Source organism: Apiospora aurea, assembly GCF_038362705.1.
Source record: "Apiospora aurea strain CBS 24483 chromosome Unknown utg000008l_segment0_segment0, whole genome shotgun sequence".
In the NCBI taxonomy this organism is placed as follows: Eukaryota; Fungi; Ascomycota; class Sordariomycetes; order Amphisphaeriales; family Apiosporaceae; genus Apiospora; species Apiospora aurea.
In genome coordinates this window covers 2,063,921-2,080,060 of record NW_027117395.1, presented here as the reverse complement: position 1 = coordinate 2,080,060, position 16,140 = coordinate 2,063,921, and the positions used below count along the sequence as shown (strand labels likewise).

General features: G+C 53.8%; 7 protein-coding genes across 7 annotated transcripts; 4 read left to right on the top strand and 3 right to left on the bottom strand.

The window, feature by feature from the left end:
* Nucleotides 1–931: 931 nt before the first annotated feature.
* PG986_012109 (uncharacterized protein) lies at nucleotides 932–1,662 on the bottom strand (the record flags this gene model as incomplete). The annotated part of the gene is made up of 2 exons (XM_066848331.1): nucleotides 932–1,345; nucleotides 1,627–1,662. 2 exons carry the CDS (start codon nucleotides 1,660–1,662, stop codon nucleotides 932–934), a joined length of 450 nt encoding a protein of 149 aa, XP_066695027.1.
* A 2,867-nt stretch (nucleotides 1,663–4,529) lies between these two features.
* On the top strand, nucleotides 4,530–5,056 carry PG986_012108 (RmlC-like cupin; the record flags this gene model as incomplete). Its single annotated transcript, XM_066848330.1, has 2 exons — nucleotides 4,530–4,667; nucleotides 4,784–5,056. The coding sequence occupies 2 exons, from the start codon at nucleotides 4,530–4,532 to the stop codon at nucleotides 5,054–5,056; spliced, it is 411 nt and encodes a 136-aa protein (XP_066695026.1).
* Nucleotides 5,057–5,341: 285 nt separating this feature from the next.
* Nucleotides 5,342–6,945, bottom strand: PG986_012107 (uncharacterized protein; the record flags this gene model as incomplete). The annotated part of the gene is made up of 4 exons (XM_066848329.1): nucleotides 5,342–5,656; nucleotides 5,774–6,359; nucleotides 6,427–6,680; nucleotides 6,763–6,945. 4 exons carry the CDS (start codon nucleotides 6,943–6,945, stop codon nucleotides 5,342–5,344), a joined length of 1,338 nt encoding a protein of 445 aa, XP_066695025.1.
* A 610-nt stretch (nucleotides 6,946–7,555) lies between these two features.
* On the top strand, nucleotides 7,556–9,753 carry PG986_012106 (uncharacterized protein; the record flags this gene model as incomplete). The annotated part of the gene is made up of 6 exons (XM_066848328.1): nucleotides 7,556–8,111; nucleotides 8,159–8,172; nucleotides 8,269–8,321; nucleotides 8,390–8,485; nucleotides 8,559–8,580; nucleotides 8,695–9,753. 6 exons carry the CDS (start codon nucleotides 7,556–7,558, stop codon nucleotides 9,751–9,753), a joined length of 1,800 nt encoding a protein of 599 aa, XP_066695024.1.
* A 768-nt stretch (nucleotides 9,754–10,521) lies between these two features.
* On the top strand, nucleotides 10,522–11,649 carry PG986_012105 (uncharacterized protein; the record flags this gene model as incomplete). The annotated part of the gene is made up of 1 exon (XM_066848327.1): nucleotides 10,522–11,649. One exon carries the CDS (start codon nucleotides 10,522–10,524, stop codon nucleotides 11,647–11,649), a length of 1,128 nt encoding a protein of 375 aa, XP_066695023.1.
* A 94-nt stretch (nucleotides 11,650–11,743) lies between these two features.
* On the top strand, nucleotides 11,744–12,310 carry PG986_012104 (kinase-like domain-containing protein; the record flags this gene model as incomplete). The annotated part of the gene is made up of 1 exon (XM_066848326.1): nucleotides 11,744–12,310. The coding sequence occupies one exon, from the start codon at nucleotides 11,744–11,746 to the stop codon at nucleotides 12,308–12,310; it is 567 nt and encodes a 188-aa protein (XP_066695022.1).
* A 791-nt stretch (nucleotides 12,311–13,101) lies between these two features.
* Nucleotides 13,102–14,679, bottom strand: PG986_012103 (vacuolar protein sorting-associated protein; the record flags this gene model as incomplete). Its single annotated transcript, XM_066848325.1, has 1 exon — nucleotides 13,102–14,679. One exon carries the CDS (start codon nucleotides 14,677–14,679, stop codon nucleotides 13,102–13,104), a length of 1,578 nt encoding a protein of 525 aa, XP_066695021.1.
* Nucleotides 14,680–16,140: the final 1,461 nt, after the last annotated feature.

Genomic DNA, 16,140 nt, shown 5'->3' with positions numbered 1-16,140 from the left:
ACGGCATAGACAAAAAATAAAAGACATGAATAGAAACGATGGTAGCCAATATTGAGCTGCGAACCATCGCCACATGATCAACTACGTTCCCATGACAATAGGGTTGGCCATAGCCTTGCAAAAGTTCGAGACGCGAACAGTGCGACTGAAATATCGTGTGGCTTATCAATGGCATTTGTACCACTAGCAACATGTACGACGAACGCAAAAGTAGTAAAACTCGATAGCTGTCTGGCTGGTGCGCAACGGTATATCGAAACAGGAAGATGACCGCACTCAGCGTCAGCAGCGGCGGGCAACGACGACGGAACACCGTAATTCTCGTGCCATGATATCAGAGTAAAGGAAACCAAAAAAACGAAGCATTCAACCCGGAAAACGCCATGAAACTTGTTCCCTCGTAGCCTTTGTGAAACGGAACATACAACAGTTTCCCCCGCCTCACCGCCAAAACCTCCTTATGACGGATCCTCAGTGACCCTTTGAGAGAGAGAAAACCCTCCTTTGTGGGATCACTGTACACCATTCCTACCAGAATAGCAATTCAACTCCAGAAGTGAGCGTTTGTGGCCCAGGGGCCATATTGGGAGGCGTGATATGAGGATATCTTTCCGTGGGATAGATATATAGATGTCCCCCCATAGTTTCGGCATAGACTACCCATTTCTCTCTCTCTCTCTCTCTCTGAAAGTACACGGACTTTTGAGCGCTATTGTTTTAAATTTGCCGAGATCTTATAGGTGCCTGTCTTCAAACGCCGCGCGTGAAGACCCGACGTGCTAGGGGGAGGTACCGCCTTTTCTCGGCGCGTTTTCTTTATTTCTGTGTCTTGGGTCTCTTCTCTTCTTCTAGACGAGGAGAGGCCGAATTGGTGCCTGTCCCTATATCTTTCTATTTCCGAATGGGGATACCCTGGGGCTCGGCACCGTCTTCAGTAGCGGGGGGCAGCCGCAGCAGCGTTCTCCTTCTCCTCGGCGTCGTCGGCGCTCGTCTCGCGGTTCAGGAAGCTGCTCTCCTTGATGGGGGAGGAGCTGTTGCCGGGGTGGCCCGTAATGCCGCCAGCGCTACCCATACTGCCGGGCGAGGCGCCCGAGATGCTGCCGTGGTGCTGGGCGTGGCCGGGGTTGGTGCCATTGGGGGAGCTGAGGTGGGGGACGTTCTCGGGGGTGGGGTGCTGGGTGCCCACGGAGCCCGTGTCGACGCTGTCGCCCTTGCCGGCCTTGGACATGGCGTAGTCGCCCGAGTCGAAGTACTTGCGGTCCTTGAGGTGCTTGGCGAAGTGGTCCGACTTGGAGGGCAGCTTGCCGTAGAGGCGGAAGAGGCGCTGCTCGTCGGGCGAGAGCGACTGCGGTAGGGCGTGCAACACCATGTCAGTTACGGGATTCCCTCTTTCTTTCTCTCTCTTGGATGCGACGCAAACAGAGAATGAATGGGGATTTTCGAGTGAGTAGCCTTTTATGCGAGCAGTAGAGTACAAATACTACTGGTTTGCTGACTCCAAACTCCCTTTGTTCTGCTGTGCTGCCATGCTGGGCGTTGGGCGCAGGTTGAGATGGGTAGCGGGCGGATGAGGTGGGGTGGGCTGATGGCACGCAGCGGGTGAAACGAGGAATTGGACGAGCTTACCTTGATGTCAATCTTGTTCTTCTGGTGGGGGTTCATGTTGGCGGGTACGGAGTCGCAGCAAGAGAGTGTCGTGGGAAGGCGGGAATAATTGTTTGGTGTTGTTGGTGTGCCCAGTTTGGTAACAAGTTTACTGGTAGAATGGGCTCTGGCTGGGCTGCGTAGGTTTGGGTTCGTCCTTTGAAGGTAAGGTGCAGGGCTCTCCGAACGGGGGTTGGAGGGTGGGAGCGGGGGATAAAATAATCCCAAGGAACAGCAGGACAGCGGGACAGCTTGTGCTGGGCTGCTACAGACAGTCCACTTGCAGCTCAGTCTTGTACGGTACGCCTGCCCTTTTTGCGCACTTAGCCTAGCGTAATGCGTTGCGTTGCGTTTCGCAGGGCTGTCTGGGTGTCTGGCACTGGGACTGATCGCTGGATGGAATGCTCCTCTGCTCGCAGTGGCCAAGTGCAAGGTGCTGAGGTGGGTGGTGGGATGCGATGGTGGATTACCCGTGGATTTTGGATCTCGCGGGCCCAATCACGGCGGGCTGGGCTCTACGGCCTACAGTAAGCTAACTGCCAGGGAAATACTGTAAGTAGCAGCCAAGGAGAGGAGAGGAGAGGGATGGTGGTGGTGGTGGATTGAATGGGAACAAATGGCATGTATGCCTTTTTCTTTGACCCGGACAGGCGAAATTCACTCGAGTCTTGTTGTTGTAGCTATTGCCTTCATCTGAAAGTCAAGATGGCCCAGATAAAGGCTAAAAAGCAAGATGCCATGAGATTGGGGAAGCTTGAGAGCGATGGTGGCTTTCTGCTGTGAATCTTATTAATGCTACCTACATTCTATCAACCCGAACCTACTTTTTCTATCCTACAGTCGGGTAGCCTGAACGAGGCAGTGCATGGCATTGAATTGAGGGAAGACCCATTGATTTTTTTATGTAAGTCTCAATTCTTGGAAACTTCCAGGGTTCGACTGGGAACCCATCGAGCCATCTGGCATGCTTTCCATGCAAGCAGCAGAGCTGGAAAACTAAAGCATTGTGATTCATGCGTCTGATCTGGTGGAGAGGACCCCTAAGGATCAAGAGCTGGCCGGCTCTTCGTTGTCATGCTGCTGCTGCTGCTGCTGTTGCTGCTTAAGGAAGCCCGAATGCCTCGTAGACAAAGCACGCACTCCCGTAGATTTGGGAGGATTCCCGATCAGAGAGATTACATCACTCGAAGGATTGTTGCACGCAGCAACAGCAACAGCACAGCACGCTCATTCAATCCCCATGCAGTTCGTCCACACGGCATGCTCCTGCTGTGAAACCTAGCATGTCATTACCGTTGGCAGCATCGAGAATTTCGATAGCTACCTGACTAGCTACCTCCTCTAAAGCACTCGCTACCTGAAGATCACCAGAGCTATTCCGACCCGACTGGTGACTTGGCGGGGTTAAGAAAAGCATCAAGCAAGCAGCAAAAAGCGGCCTACTGGCTGACCCTGTCGATCCCAGGATCCTAGCTCACTCCTCCTGCACCCCTTGGTGCTTGGGACCGCGCTGGGAACCTCACAAGACTTCTTTCTGGTTTGCTTCTCAGAATCCCATCAAGAAAAGCAAATTGATAGACCCAAAAAGCTCTCACAATCGGCACATCGACAAGGATTGTGACGTAGGGCTATGCAATACCACCCAATTCATGTCCTTATGAACCTTACCTCTTTCACATCTCACAGATGTCTTGGCGTCGCTGAGTCTAGATCATCGGGGGGGCTTGCTCCTTGTCTGGGGGGGATTTGGGGGCTTCCCACTGCCGGCTCCTCCCCGACCGGCAAGCCCGCCCTGCACCCATTCAGTACCTATCGCTACCGGTGGGTGGGACTCCAAAGACAAAATGCAACTAATCACTTGCGTACAGGAGGTGCACGCCCGGACAAGTAGATTTGCAAGCAAGTAGATTGATGAGAGTATGCCATGGCAACCGCGAAGAAGAATAAAATATAGAGTTCACTAGACTGACGCATCCGGTGCGTACAGGAGGTTGGCCCAGCATCACCATTGGCAGCAACCGGTCGGACTCCAACTCCTGGCTGTCAACCTACCACTCTATCTCCCGTCAGAGATATATAATAATCCCCATGCCTGCAGATATAGTAAAGGTGTGCAGTTGCCGCCCGGTACGATATCGTCTGACTATGCGATACCACTACTAAAGCCAATGCAAGGAGGGCAGCACGGCATATGCAGCTACTGAGCGGCTTCTCAGTGGCTGAACTGCGCGGCCGACATTTCTCGATCATGCGACCCCTCGGTAGCTCGAGATATGGCGCCAGAGGCACGCATTCGGCAGACGCATCAGCTCTGTACTAGATAAACCACGAAGCCAATCTGGGCTGGGTAAGAAGCTATCAATGTGTGTGTTGTTGGGCGAGTACTTGCAATGCCATTTTTCGATACACGTTTCAATACTTACTTATTACGTCTTCTGAACGTTAGTGTCCCGCTCATTGTCAACAGGAGTGCTGGTAAGTGATACTTTGGGGCGATATGGTGGTAGTCTCTCTGGCAGCACCGGCCAGCAATGGCAAGTAGGTACGGAGTACGCCTGTATGCGAGTACATGTTGCGGGGGGCAGAGTCCATCCTCTTCGCACGAGCATACAACAGAAGCAAAACTGCGGCTTCTCATCCGTTTGGGTAGACGGAGGGACAAGCGAGTCCCCGCGATCCCTCTCGGCTCTCCCGGGTACGTACGTGCCCGTTGCGTTGACAAACGTGAAAGTCTGGCATTATTTAATGTATACACACACATAGCTAGGTATCTAGTAAGCAAAGGACTTGAAGCTTTTACATCGGAGAGTAATCGCTGTAATAGATTTGACACACTATACATCTACTACATCAAGCGACTTGATACATATAGAGAAGCAGTTGCGATGTCGTCGCAGCCGCAGCCGACGCAGCCCGTCCGCCTGGCCCGGGCCGCCGACCTCCAGACGTCCGGTGGCCAGACGGCTGGCATGCTTCGCCAGAACGCCATATCGAATCTCTGTGACGGAATCTGCGCTCTGCGTGTGAGTTCACGGCTCCCTTTCTTCCTCTCCCCGCCTACTCAATCTTAGATGTTTAAAACATGTGCTCATATACCTGACGATCGACCTTTGTTGATGGACCTGTCTTTCTCGCACAGATGATAGCCGAGCCCCACGGCTCATCCCCGGTGCACCACCACGGCGCCCAAGACACGATTGTCGTTGCGCTCTCGGGCCACGGCTCCGTCGTCTATGAGGAGGGCCACAAGCGCGTCGATCTGCAGCCGGGAGACTTCTGCCTGATCCCCGCGTGGGCTGAGCACCAAGAGGTCAATGATGGCGACGAGGATGCAGCCTGGGGCATCTTTCGAAGCGGTCGCACTCCAGAGGTTGTGAACCTTACAGGATGGGGCGGCAGTGTGGCTACATAGCGATGGCAAATTGAGCTTATAATCCCAGACTCGCCATATCGGTTGGCCAACAGTCTCACACACAGGATCATGACTGTACAAGCAAACTAAACCCCTCTGACAAATAAAAGAGTTATCCTACCGCATACGGCAAAATTTATCGTGCAGAGGCTGGGAATCGAACCCCGGGGAAGTCACTGATGGAGGAGAACATATAGACCACATTCCCGATGTTCATGTCTCAGCTTGACCTTATGAGCGTGTAACTTACTCAAGAAGCTCATTCAAGTGACATAACATTAATTCTCAAGCACATATTAGGATATATGGTATTTCGCTCGAGTCATTGGTTTTATCTACATAAAAGATATACTGTAGCACGGAGAGAGCAGCTCCAGCTCCTATAGGTCGGTGCTTATGTTCCAGTCTCACTCTGGCAGGATAAACCTCGATGAGACCCTCATTGCCGTCGCCTTTGCTATAGATGCCTGTGACCTTCAAGCCACAGCTTTCAATGAGGGCACGCCATTCATGTTCGGTGCGCTCGCGCGACGATACCTGAGCCATCATGAAAATATCCATCGACACATGCTGCCATGCGGCTTTCTCATCCGATATAACCTAGTAATAAGGAGGTCAGTATTCGGACCCAGGTTGTTGTACACCACGTTGAACGAGTACAGAAGCAATGGAGAAGGGTACAGCTGTGAAGTATAAGGAAAGCAAGTGGATACATACACAGTCGCTTATGAGGATCCTGCTGTATCCCGGCTCCATGGCGTCCTTCAGCTGGGTCAGGATCTTACGGCACTGCGCGTCCGGCCAGTCGTGCAGGACGGTGCGCATGAAGTAGGCGCGGGCGCCCCGGACGGGCTGCGGGGTGAAGAAGTCGTGGACCTGCAACTCGATACGGCCGTCGGCACCGACGCCCTTTTCGGTCGCGGCGGCGACGACCTCGGGGAGTTCCTGCAGGACGAGCCGTCCCGTATACTGCGGGACGTTGGCCCGGAAGTCCTGCAGGATCTGGCCCATGCTGCCGCCCACGTCGACGAAGGCCGAGGCGTCGCCGTCGGGCTTCAGGCCCGAGACGAGACGCGCCTGCGCCGGGTACATGTCCGTCCAGCTCGGGCGGTGCTGCCGGAGCGAGTGGATGTAGAGGTGGAAGGCCTCGAAAGTCTCCGGGCGCTCGACCAGCCAGCTAAAAGCCGGTTTGTTGTCGTTTGCGTACTGGAACGGCCCGTCTAGGGCGTTCTCGGGGTTCTGAAAGTTGGTTTTCTTGAGATATTCCGGCAACTTGGCGAGTGATTCCATGTTGATATCGAAGCTTTGTTGGACTTTTAGCCAAAGTAACGTAATCGAGGTAGGTGGGATAGCAGTGCTAAAACACATACTTGAATATGATTCCAGCAGCGTACTCCTTGTTCGCCAGCAGTTTGGTGAAGCTATTGGGCGTGTATAAGCCAGGGCCTTGTTCGGCCAGCATGCCCATAGAAACAAGAGCACGGCTGATACGCTTCACCAAAGTAGGCGATGCTCCAGTAACAGCAGCCAGGTCCTCACTAGACTTGGGATGGCCGCCGTCCTCGACGGCAGTCTCGAAGATCTTCAGGTCAACGGCGATACGTGCAGCTGCCGTCCTGGTAGGCTGCATACGATGGCCATGTTGCGTCAGTCTATCTGTTATCCATGTTTTGAAGAAAAAAAAGGCGACGACGATGATCTCTTACCAGCGCCCAAACATGCCACAGGAGTGAGTCCATAGGTGTTTCGACTGCAAGGATAAGCGCTCGCGCACTTGCAACTAGCCTTTCGCGTGCGGAAGAGTCATTGTCCATGAACCTTTCGCCGTGTTCTGCCACTTGCTTCAGGGCTTGAGCGACGTTTTCCATACTAGATGTTTCGGGAGTCATGATGGATAGAATACAGGTGTAGGGGCCCAACGACGGCAGAGACTGGAATGTGTATGTGACTGATAGTGAAGAGAATGGCCAAGGGGGAAAAGATCAATTTCGGCCACTCTACTTAGGGGGGCAGAGCCAAACAGGTCGATGGAGGTTGCAAGTGCTAGAGACGACAAGGAAGAGACAACAAAACAGGGCCAATTGAGGAGCGTTGATCTTGAACAGGGAATCTGAGAGTGTCTGTCAAACCGACCTGTCGGTTCCCTTCCCGATTCATCTCAGCCTGCCGACTGTTGGCTGCAGGCTACCTTTTGCCAAGCTGCTGTGCCTGAGTACACTGCACCAACGGTCATCCAACTACCCACCCTCCATTATCTCTTCCGTGGGTCTATTACTGCATGTGCGTCACGATAATTGATGCATAGAACCAACGGCCTGCCTGAACTGGACAAAAATAACAACGTGGAGCAACTCAATAGCCTCGCCCATCTTATGGGAGGATGAAATTGTATCACCATGATGCTATTTTATACCGTCTACTGCGCTCCCTCGAGGACCTCACGCGAAGGTTCTGCTCCGATTCTTCCAGTATCACGCTATCCACATCTTTGCATCTACCATGGATGCTAATAACACGAATCCTTCGGACAACAACCGAGGGCCAGCCATCAACGCCATTGCTTGGGTAGGCACTATCATTTCCACTGTTTTTGTTGCCCTTCGTCTCTACAGCCGGATCTTCGTCACCCGCTCGTTCGGTTGGGACGATACTGTCATTGTTGTTGCGGTCATTTTGAACCTGATCACCAATGTCTTCGTTTCTGTTGCAGTGGCCTCTGGCCTCGGTCGACATATCCAGTACCTGACCGACGAGCAAGTCGTCCGGGTACTGTATTACAGTTCAATCCAGAGACCCCCAGGCATTCTCGCCTATTGCCTACCGAAGCTGTCCATAGCCATTCTGCTTTGCACCTTGATGGGAAGCACAAAGCGCCGTGTCTGGCACTGGCTCCTGTACTCCATCATCGTCGTGCTTTTCGTCACCTCTATCCTCACCATCGTGTTGTTTTTCAACCAATGCCGTCCGGTCAGTGCGCTTTGGGTCCCGTCCGCGACGGCGACAGCGGACTGTTTCGACCCTTTCATCCTGGACGTCGTGAGCTTTGTTGCTGGTTGTAAGTTAACCCCACTGCCCCTATCGTGCGATGCCCTTCCACATCAGACGCGAAGCGTATGGTAAGCTAATAGGTCATGACCTTCTTTGGAGCCTGGGCGGCATTCGTCGATATAGCATTGGCTTCGTTTCCCATCTATCTGCTCTGAAATTTCCAGATGAAAAGACAGGACAAGGTCACTGCCATGATTCTCATGGCCTTCGGGTTTCTGTAAGAAAGCACCTACACCAGCTCCACGTTCATCTCAATAGTACGACTAACGCAGCTTACACATATAGTGCATCGGCTGCCGCAATTGTCAAAACAACAACAGTACAACTCAACCACCCCGAAGATCCAACATGGGAGTCATTTACCCTTTTCATTACAACTTAGTGAGCGTTGGCAACTTTTCATCCCCCTCATGTCCTCCCCGACCTTTATGACTGACCTGAACATCCGGCGCAGCATTGAAACCAATCTTGTCAGGGTTTCTCGGGATATGTATGGAAAGTGAGAATAGACGGGGATGTGTATGCTTTGAAACTGGTGAGCCCGCCCCTTTTTTACATACCATCGGGTCAAGCGAGCTGACGTCACTCAGTTCAAGTGCCCTGGCCATGACCCAGATCATTATGAGGAGCTTTTGGATTTCCTTAAGCAGTGCAGAGAGCTGAATGAAGCATGCGGTTACACTGAGGCTGATATCAATGAAGAAAAAGGTCAGTTCTCGAGAGAAAGTCGGGCGTACGGAAGGTTGAAGGAGTGCAACAGAGAAGACTTGTCCGTTAAGTGCTACGGGTATATCCAGCTCGATGGTACCCACGAAAAAGAGTTGGCTGAGAAGGGTGTATACGATTGGAGTCGTTGGGATGGCCCAAAGGAGCCAGTCATGGCAATCGTGAAGGAGTACATTGAGGTCCCGGATAAGGCGCAGAGTGAGGTGCAGGAAGAACCCCTCATACATTACAGATCATGGTTCTCTGAGAATGATGTCGACGAGGAAGAAGACGAGAGGCTCCTGGAGGAGTATCGGTTTCAAGTTCATAAACGTTCCTGGCAAAACAAGGAACATCTCTTCCAAGAAAAGGACATCCCCCAAATGATGCAAGACTTACACTCGCTACACAAGCTCGGTATCTGGGCCGGAGATATAAAGCCGGAAAACTACCTCTACGGCAAGATCATCGACTTCTCCTCGTCGCTGACCATGCCTGCCTTCTCCATGAATCCTCGCATCAACGGGCTTTCGTCCAGCACCGGCGGCACCTTCGACCGGGCAGAACTCAACCACGTCATTCGGGAATACTACAAGTACTGTCTCCCGGAGAAAGAGAACAAGTACGAAATGGTTATAAAGCCCCGGTACCAAACTAGATCCCGAAAAGGCCGCCAGTATTCCACAGCCGTGACAGACCCTGCTTACTATGGCCTCTATTCCGATGGTACACCACGGCAAGTGAGGAAACGCAAGACTGGCAAGAGCAGAACTTCGAAGGACGGGGCACAGTTAGGCTCTAATACGAAGCGAAGTAGGGAAATAGGAAAAGATAAGGAAACGGGAACCGAAAGGGATGTACACAGCGAGAAGGATGGCATAACGGAAGAAGAGAAGGAAAAGGGGCGGAAGAAGCGAAAGGCCGAAAAGGAGGTATCCCAATAGCAAGATAGCATCGTTATAAAGTGAAGTATGAAACCATAGGGGGAGTGAATTCTGTAATTGGTATATAAGCAGTATATTGTATTATACGGTCAGTACAAGCGCAACATCAACAAGTGGACAGTGATGCAATGCAAGGGCGATGGGATATACGATATACCCCTATTTGTCCCTCTGAAGCCCTGAATGTCAAATAGGGGTAGCTTGCATATTGCTTTCGCTGTCCTTCTTCATTTCACTCAGAACAACTTTGGAACACTGGTAAATACCAACAAAACCGTTCCCCGAAAACGGGAAGCTGGCCGCATGGCCTTGGAAGCACAACATCCCATGAGATCGTATTAAACACAAAAAATGATATTCAGTGATATCCATCTCGTATGTAATTTCTGGCTGTATTAAAATATTCAAAGATCGAGAAAATATCAATTCATTCGTCAGGATGTCACCCTGGAAGTGCCATAGGCCATGCTGGAGGGTCGACTTTCGTACAAAGAGGCCTAACTCGCTCATACTCTTAATGAATTGACATCAGGGCTTTGTGTCAGAGGGATGTCAATGAAAAGGCCAACTTGAAAACAGGCTCTTTGGCGTTTTCCTTTGGCGATAATTTTGCTTAAAGAGCTTTCTCGGGGTGATGGATAGATAATAAGCCCGCCACAGAACAGGAGGGTCCAGGGCTACTAGTGTTTTACTGTCTCATCTCACACACACACAAAGACGATTAGACCCGCACTCGTTTTACGAGGAAAGATTGGAAACCAAACAACCATGGACCAGCCGAGCACATCCGTGTCTCTTGACGGGACCAAGACCCAGCTATCAAGCCCCTTTGCGACGGAGCCCCTGACCGAGGGAAGAGGCAACCCCTATCCGCCGGCGAAGAAGAAGGGCCACAATGTGTACAAGCCGATCCAGGAGATCGAGGCCGAAGAGGTCGAGGCGTACCGGGAGGGCGGGTTCCACCCGGTGCAGCTGGGGGACCGCTTGAACCACGACTTCGAGGTGGTGGCGAAGCTGGGCCACGGCGGGTTCGGGACGGTCTGGCTGTGCCAGGAAGGGCCCGAGGTCGAGGGCCAGACGGCGTGGAAGGCGGTCAAGATCATCGCGGCGAGCGAGTCGCACGCGGACAACCCGGAGCTCCAGACCATCGAGGAGCTGCAGTCGCAGGGCGTGACGCGGGCGCAGTGGGAGGCGGCGGGCATCATGCTGCCGTCGCGGCACTTCTGGCTCCAGGGCCCCAACGGTACGCACCTCTGCCTCGTCTTCCCCGTCATGGGGCCCAACCTGCGGTCCCAGCTCGAGGCCAGCGGCGAGACCGTCAAGGGCGTCCTGGCGCAGGCCGGCCGCTCCCTGCAGTTCCTCCACGCCCACGGCATCTGCCACGGCGACTTCCGGAGCGACAACATCCTCCTGCACGTCAACGACGTCGAGAAGCTCAGCAGGAAGGAGATGCTGACGCTGCTGGAGGAGCCGCGGACCGAGCCCGTCACGCTGGCCGACGACGGGGGCGAACCGCCCGAGGAGGGCGGCCGCGCGCCCGCGTACCTCGTCGAGCGCAGCGACATCGGCATCCTCGGCCCCAAGACCCAGACCGCCACCATCGACTTTGGCATCTCGTACCGCGCGGGCGACCCGCCCGAGTTCGTGGGGATCCCGGCGCAGTGGGCGGCGCCCGAGGCCTTCTTCCGCACGGGCAACACGTGCGAGGCCAGCGACGTGTGGTCGTTCGTCTGCATGATCCAGGAGATCCGCGGCCGGGGCGAGTTCTTCAGCAACATCACGCGGCCGCACTACGTGCTGGACCTCGAGGCCCTGCTGGGGCCCCCTGCCCGACTCCTATCGCCTGGCCTGGAAGCTGGAGTTGCAGCGGGATGGGGTGTTCGAAGACTCGGATGAGGAGGTGGAGGTTGCAGAGGACGGGACAACGACAAGGGTCGCGAAGCCCGTATCCGCGACCGTCGAGGATTTGGAAGATATCAGGCAAGACGTGATGGAGAGGAGCGGGTACGCGGACTATCTGCAGGCGATGATCGGCGCCGACCGCGGTAGCATACAGTACCAGCGAGACGTCGACTACGTCCCGACGCCGACGTATGTGCCGTGGAGAGTACCAGAGGAGGAGGTGTTCCAGCTTGCCGACCTGTGCCGAAAAGTGCTCAGGTATGACCCTGATGAGCGCATCAGCATGGAAGAAGTGATGCAGCACGAGTGGTTCAAGAGCGGGTTTGAAGAAGTAGAACAAAAGTCGACGGCGTCTCCTGCAGTGGCCACCCAAGAGGGGACGAAGGGTAAGGCGGGTAATGTTCCCGAGGTAGAGGAGAAAGGGGCGACTGCGGTTGAGACCGGCGACCGCGAGGCTACTACGGCAGACGAGGTAAGACCCAAATCCCGCGTGAAGTTATCACGCATCCCGATCGCCACTAAAGACCTGATAGCCATCAACAAGAAAGCCGCCATCCTCGCCGCCCAGCAATGGTACCGCGACTTTGGCGAGAGACGGAAAAGACGCTACCGCCCGCAAATCCCCGTCGTCCCCGTCCTCCAACGCGTCAAGTAGAGAGAAGGAAGAAACCTCTGTTCCCCAAGGCAATGGCTCGAAACCCGCCACACCGATTTCGACCCCCTCAACCACCCCTGGCGGAATTCCAACCCAGCATCAGCATCATCCCTCTGCAGGCGAGCAAATCTTCGACACCTGCGTCCATTTCCTGAGCATCCTCTTCCTCATCAGCGCCGCCATGTTCATCGTCGTCCTTCTCCTACCCATCCCCTTGCCATCAACAATAATAATACCATCGCCGTCCAGTGGTGTTGGCCATCCACTGCGCTTCCCCAACATCGTTGCCATCCGCCAGGCTTGGTGTGGTGTCCACGGCTGCAGAGGAAGCGGGATTCGCATAGCAGGAGCCGCGACAGGCCCCATCCCCTGGTTCCGAACCAGGAGCGTCTCGCCACACTCCGTCTTCTACGAAGGTATCATCACCCTGCCCAGAAACAATATGAACGCATCAGACAAGGGGGTCGAAAAGAAGAGGTTCGAGGGTTTGCTTGTTATTCCGGGAATATAGCTATCAATGCGGCCGACTGTCGCAAGGTAAGTTGGGTTCAGTGGCGTTTGGTTGGCAGGGCGCTAAAGGGGGCAATTGTACAAGACATGTACTTACTTATAAATGAATGTATACACATCTTACCGGCGAATAACAACAAATGCACTGCGAAAGACACAGGGACAAAACCCACACGATCAAGGACTGTAGAGTCTCAAATGTAATCCTTTTAAAAGGTTGCAGTGGTATTTCCTATCTAAAATTTCTAAATCTCCCATTTACGCCAGTCCATGTAAGTTCTTCAAGAATGCCAACTGCCCTTCTTCCCCTCGCTAAGACTGTGTATGATCTTGCACCTCCACAAGAGACACATCTTCTCGCGGCCCAGGTTCTTGTGCTTGGGGCCCGTCGGGCCCGTCACATAGTGGTATTGACCGAATAAACGGTACTGCCGGGTATCATCTAATCCATACAGCTTGTCCCCCCAAGGTCCCCCGTAATGGAACCAATTCGTCGGCTCATCGGGGTTCTCCTTGGTAGGTTCGAGTCCCAGGGTATCATCTTCCTCTCCTTCTTTTGTATAATCGTACCAGTAAGATCTAATGTTCCGTGCGGGATCCCACAGTGGCCCACGGTCCGTCTGGTCTTTGAGCAGGTTAAACGGCAACACATAGGGATGGTCGCCGGGCGTGGCATACATGGCGTGACTGCCAACCGCGCTATAGATGACGGGCCGCTGGACCTGTGAGGTCTCGTTCTGTCGCTTTTCTACGGCGTGCCAAGCGTATGCTTGACCACCTTCGTGTTCGCTAAAGAAGACTCCCCGAGGCATGCCATGTTCGAAACGGATCATGCAGTGCTCCCAGTCGCCAACGTGATTGCCAAAGCGCATCCCCAAAACAGTTTGTCCCAGGTTGTAAGCATAGAAGAAGAACCAGAAGGCGTCCACTATGCCTGAGCCCTTGTCCACCAGGACTAATGTGGCTGGTGCTTTGGAGTGCCCAGACTCATCGGGTTTGTACTGGGGGGTATTGGGAACCGAGCTAGAATCCCTGCGTGACCAACGAGGAGCCCCCCGCCCACGCTGCCTAAACAGGCCTTGGCGTTTGCGAGGATCAGATATCCTACGGAGGGGATGTTTGCGATCGACTTCGTACCAAGTTGTACTCTCGCCAGGCCCCACATTGCTCTCATCATGATCCGGCGCAGGGATCGTGTCATCCCTATCGTCGTCTTCGTCCTCTGGGAACGGCGAAGGTATGTTTGCGTGGCTATGGAGCCACTCCGGTCGCGACTCTACGTCATCGTTGCTCTTCAAATAGACAAAACCTGGCTCGGCATCAAGCCCATGCATGGAGTTCAGGGTAACGGTCCGCGACATGTTGGCATGCGTATCATTGACATATGGGGACATGTGCCGGACGTGCTCGGCGATGTCAGAGGGCCAGAAGTTCTCGCCAGAGTAGAGATGAACGAGCGGCGCAAACTTGAGTACATAGTCGGGTATCTCCTTCAAGTTGCCCTTGGACCGCGCTGCTGGCGGGTGGGTCGAGAGGGCATTCTGCAGTTTCGGGTCGTAGTTGTAGTCATGCAATGACCGTAGTTCTATATTCCTCAATTCGCCCTCGTCTGGGTCGTCATCGGTGGTGTTTCTCAAAGCCGCTGGATCCGATCGAATGTGGAGCACACCGCATAGGCTCAGCCAGCGGCAGGCCTGTCGGTCAAGCCAGTAAGGGGAGGTATTGATCCATAGCTTATTCTGTTCAGTCTGCTCTTTACTCGGCTTGACGGGGTTGAGGGCGCGCGGTAGGTATGTGACGACGGCAACCAGAGCGGCGAAGGCGACGAATACGATCGTCACACGTCGGAGGGTGAACATCGGTGGGGCAAGGCGTTGACCAGCAGCTCCGGAGAAGCCGCATCAGGTGTTGAAGGGTTGGCGTGGATGATGAAACGTAGAAATGACAGTTGCCAATGTATTCGATCCGGCGAACGAGTGTAAAGAGAGAGTTTCCAAAGCACGGCTCGGTTGCGATCAAAAGAAAGGTCGGGTTGGGTACGGCCTGGCGTACAAAGCAAAGCCAACAACTATGACTGGCTTGGCAATGTCATCCAGGACAAAAAGCAAAGAAGACGCTGGGTATGACTGCCAGTAATATATGCCTTTGAAGGTATGGAGGGGTCTAAAGGAAAGAAACTCCGTCGAGGAGCAGAGGTCGCTGGGTGTCGCGCCAACAAGGTAGGGTGAAAGAAACGGTTCCGATTCGGAGGGGGGTGTAGAGGAAGGAAAGTCTAGGGATAGAATGTTGAGGCTGTATATAGGGTAAGCGGGAGGAAAGATGGGATGGTTCGGCTGGCATGTACACCTCACAGTTGATTGCAACCTTAGCCGGTCGGTGGGGGCTTGGCTGGGCTGGCGCTGGCCTGGCTCTGGGCTTCCGGAACCTTTTGGGGGGGGCTGTTTGGGGCTCTCTAGGCTACCTTTTGAGGGGTGTCAGGTGGATTAATAGGGGAGACAGTTGACAGTGGTTCAGGTGCCAGCGAAGATCAGGGCCTTGCATGCTTAGCAGTGACTTCATCGGGGCGGGCAGGTTGCGGGGGGTTGCCCTGCTTTGGCTGGTCCCGATGCGCAGCGGGCAAGTACCTCTCTATCGTGCATCGCTCTCAAGCCTGCGAGTCAACGTTCTAGCCTCCCTTGATCTGCATGGGCGAGATGGGGCTTGGCAGGCCTCAGGCCCAATTTCCATCCAACCACTGATGCCGATTTCCGTGCTGCATGTGGTTCCTCCGTTGGATGGCATTTCACGATCTGCGCAAAGCCACCACCGGATTCCAGAAATAGACAGCCGACACGGTTTTCCAACAGCTTAACGTAGTAAGCCGAACGATCTGGATTCAATAATTGTGTAGATAGACTCTTTTTTAACGTGGACGACCCGGAAAGTAACATGGCACAGGTTAGGCTTGGCTTTCGCACGTATATACATACCTATGGAGTATAGATTAATGCATCCGAGTCACGTAAGCTTGTGCCGCTGAGGACTTACTGTGCAAAAGTGAGTCGTTGACAGCTGCGCTTCGCTCCAACTGCATGCCCAGTGCTTGACCGCTCACCTCACCCAACTTCATCATACCACGTTGCGACGACTATGCCCCCATGGCACAGCCAAAATGGCCAAGCCAACTGTCGATGGTGGTTACAATAGTTTTGTGCTTACTGTCGTCATCATTCGATACTTTTGTTGAATACAGCACAGGATATAAACTGGCCGAGTTGGCTGCATGGGATGGGACACCGCTATACTCAATCGTCCCAGAGTGACAAGACAGTCAGGCATCG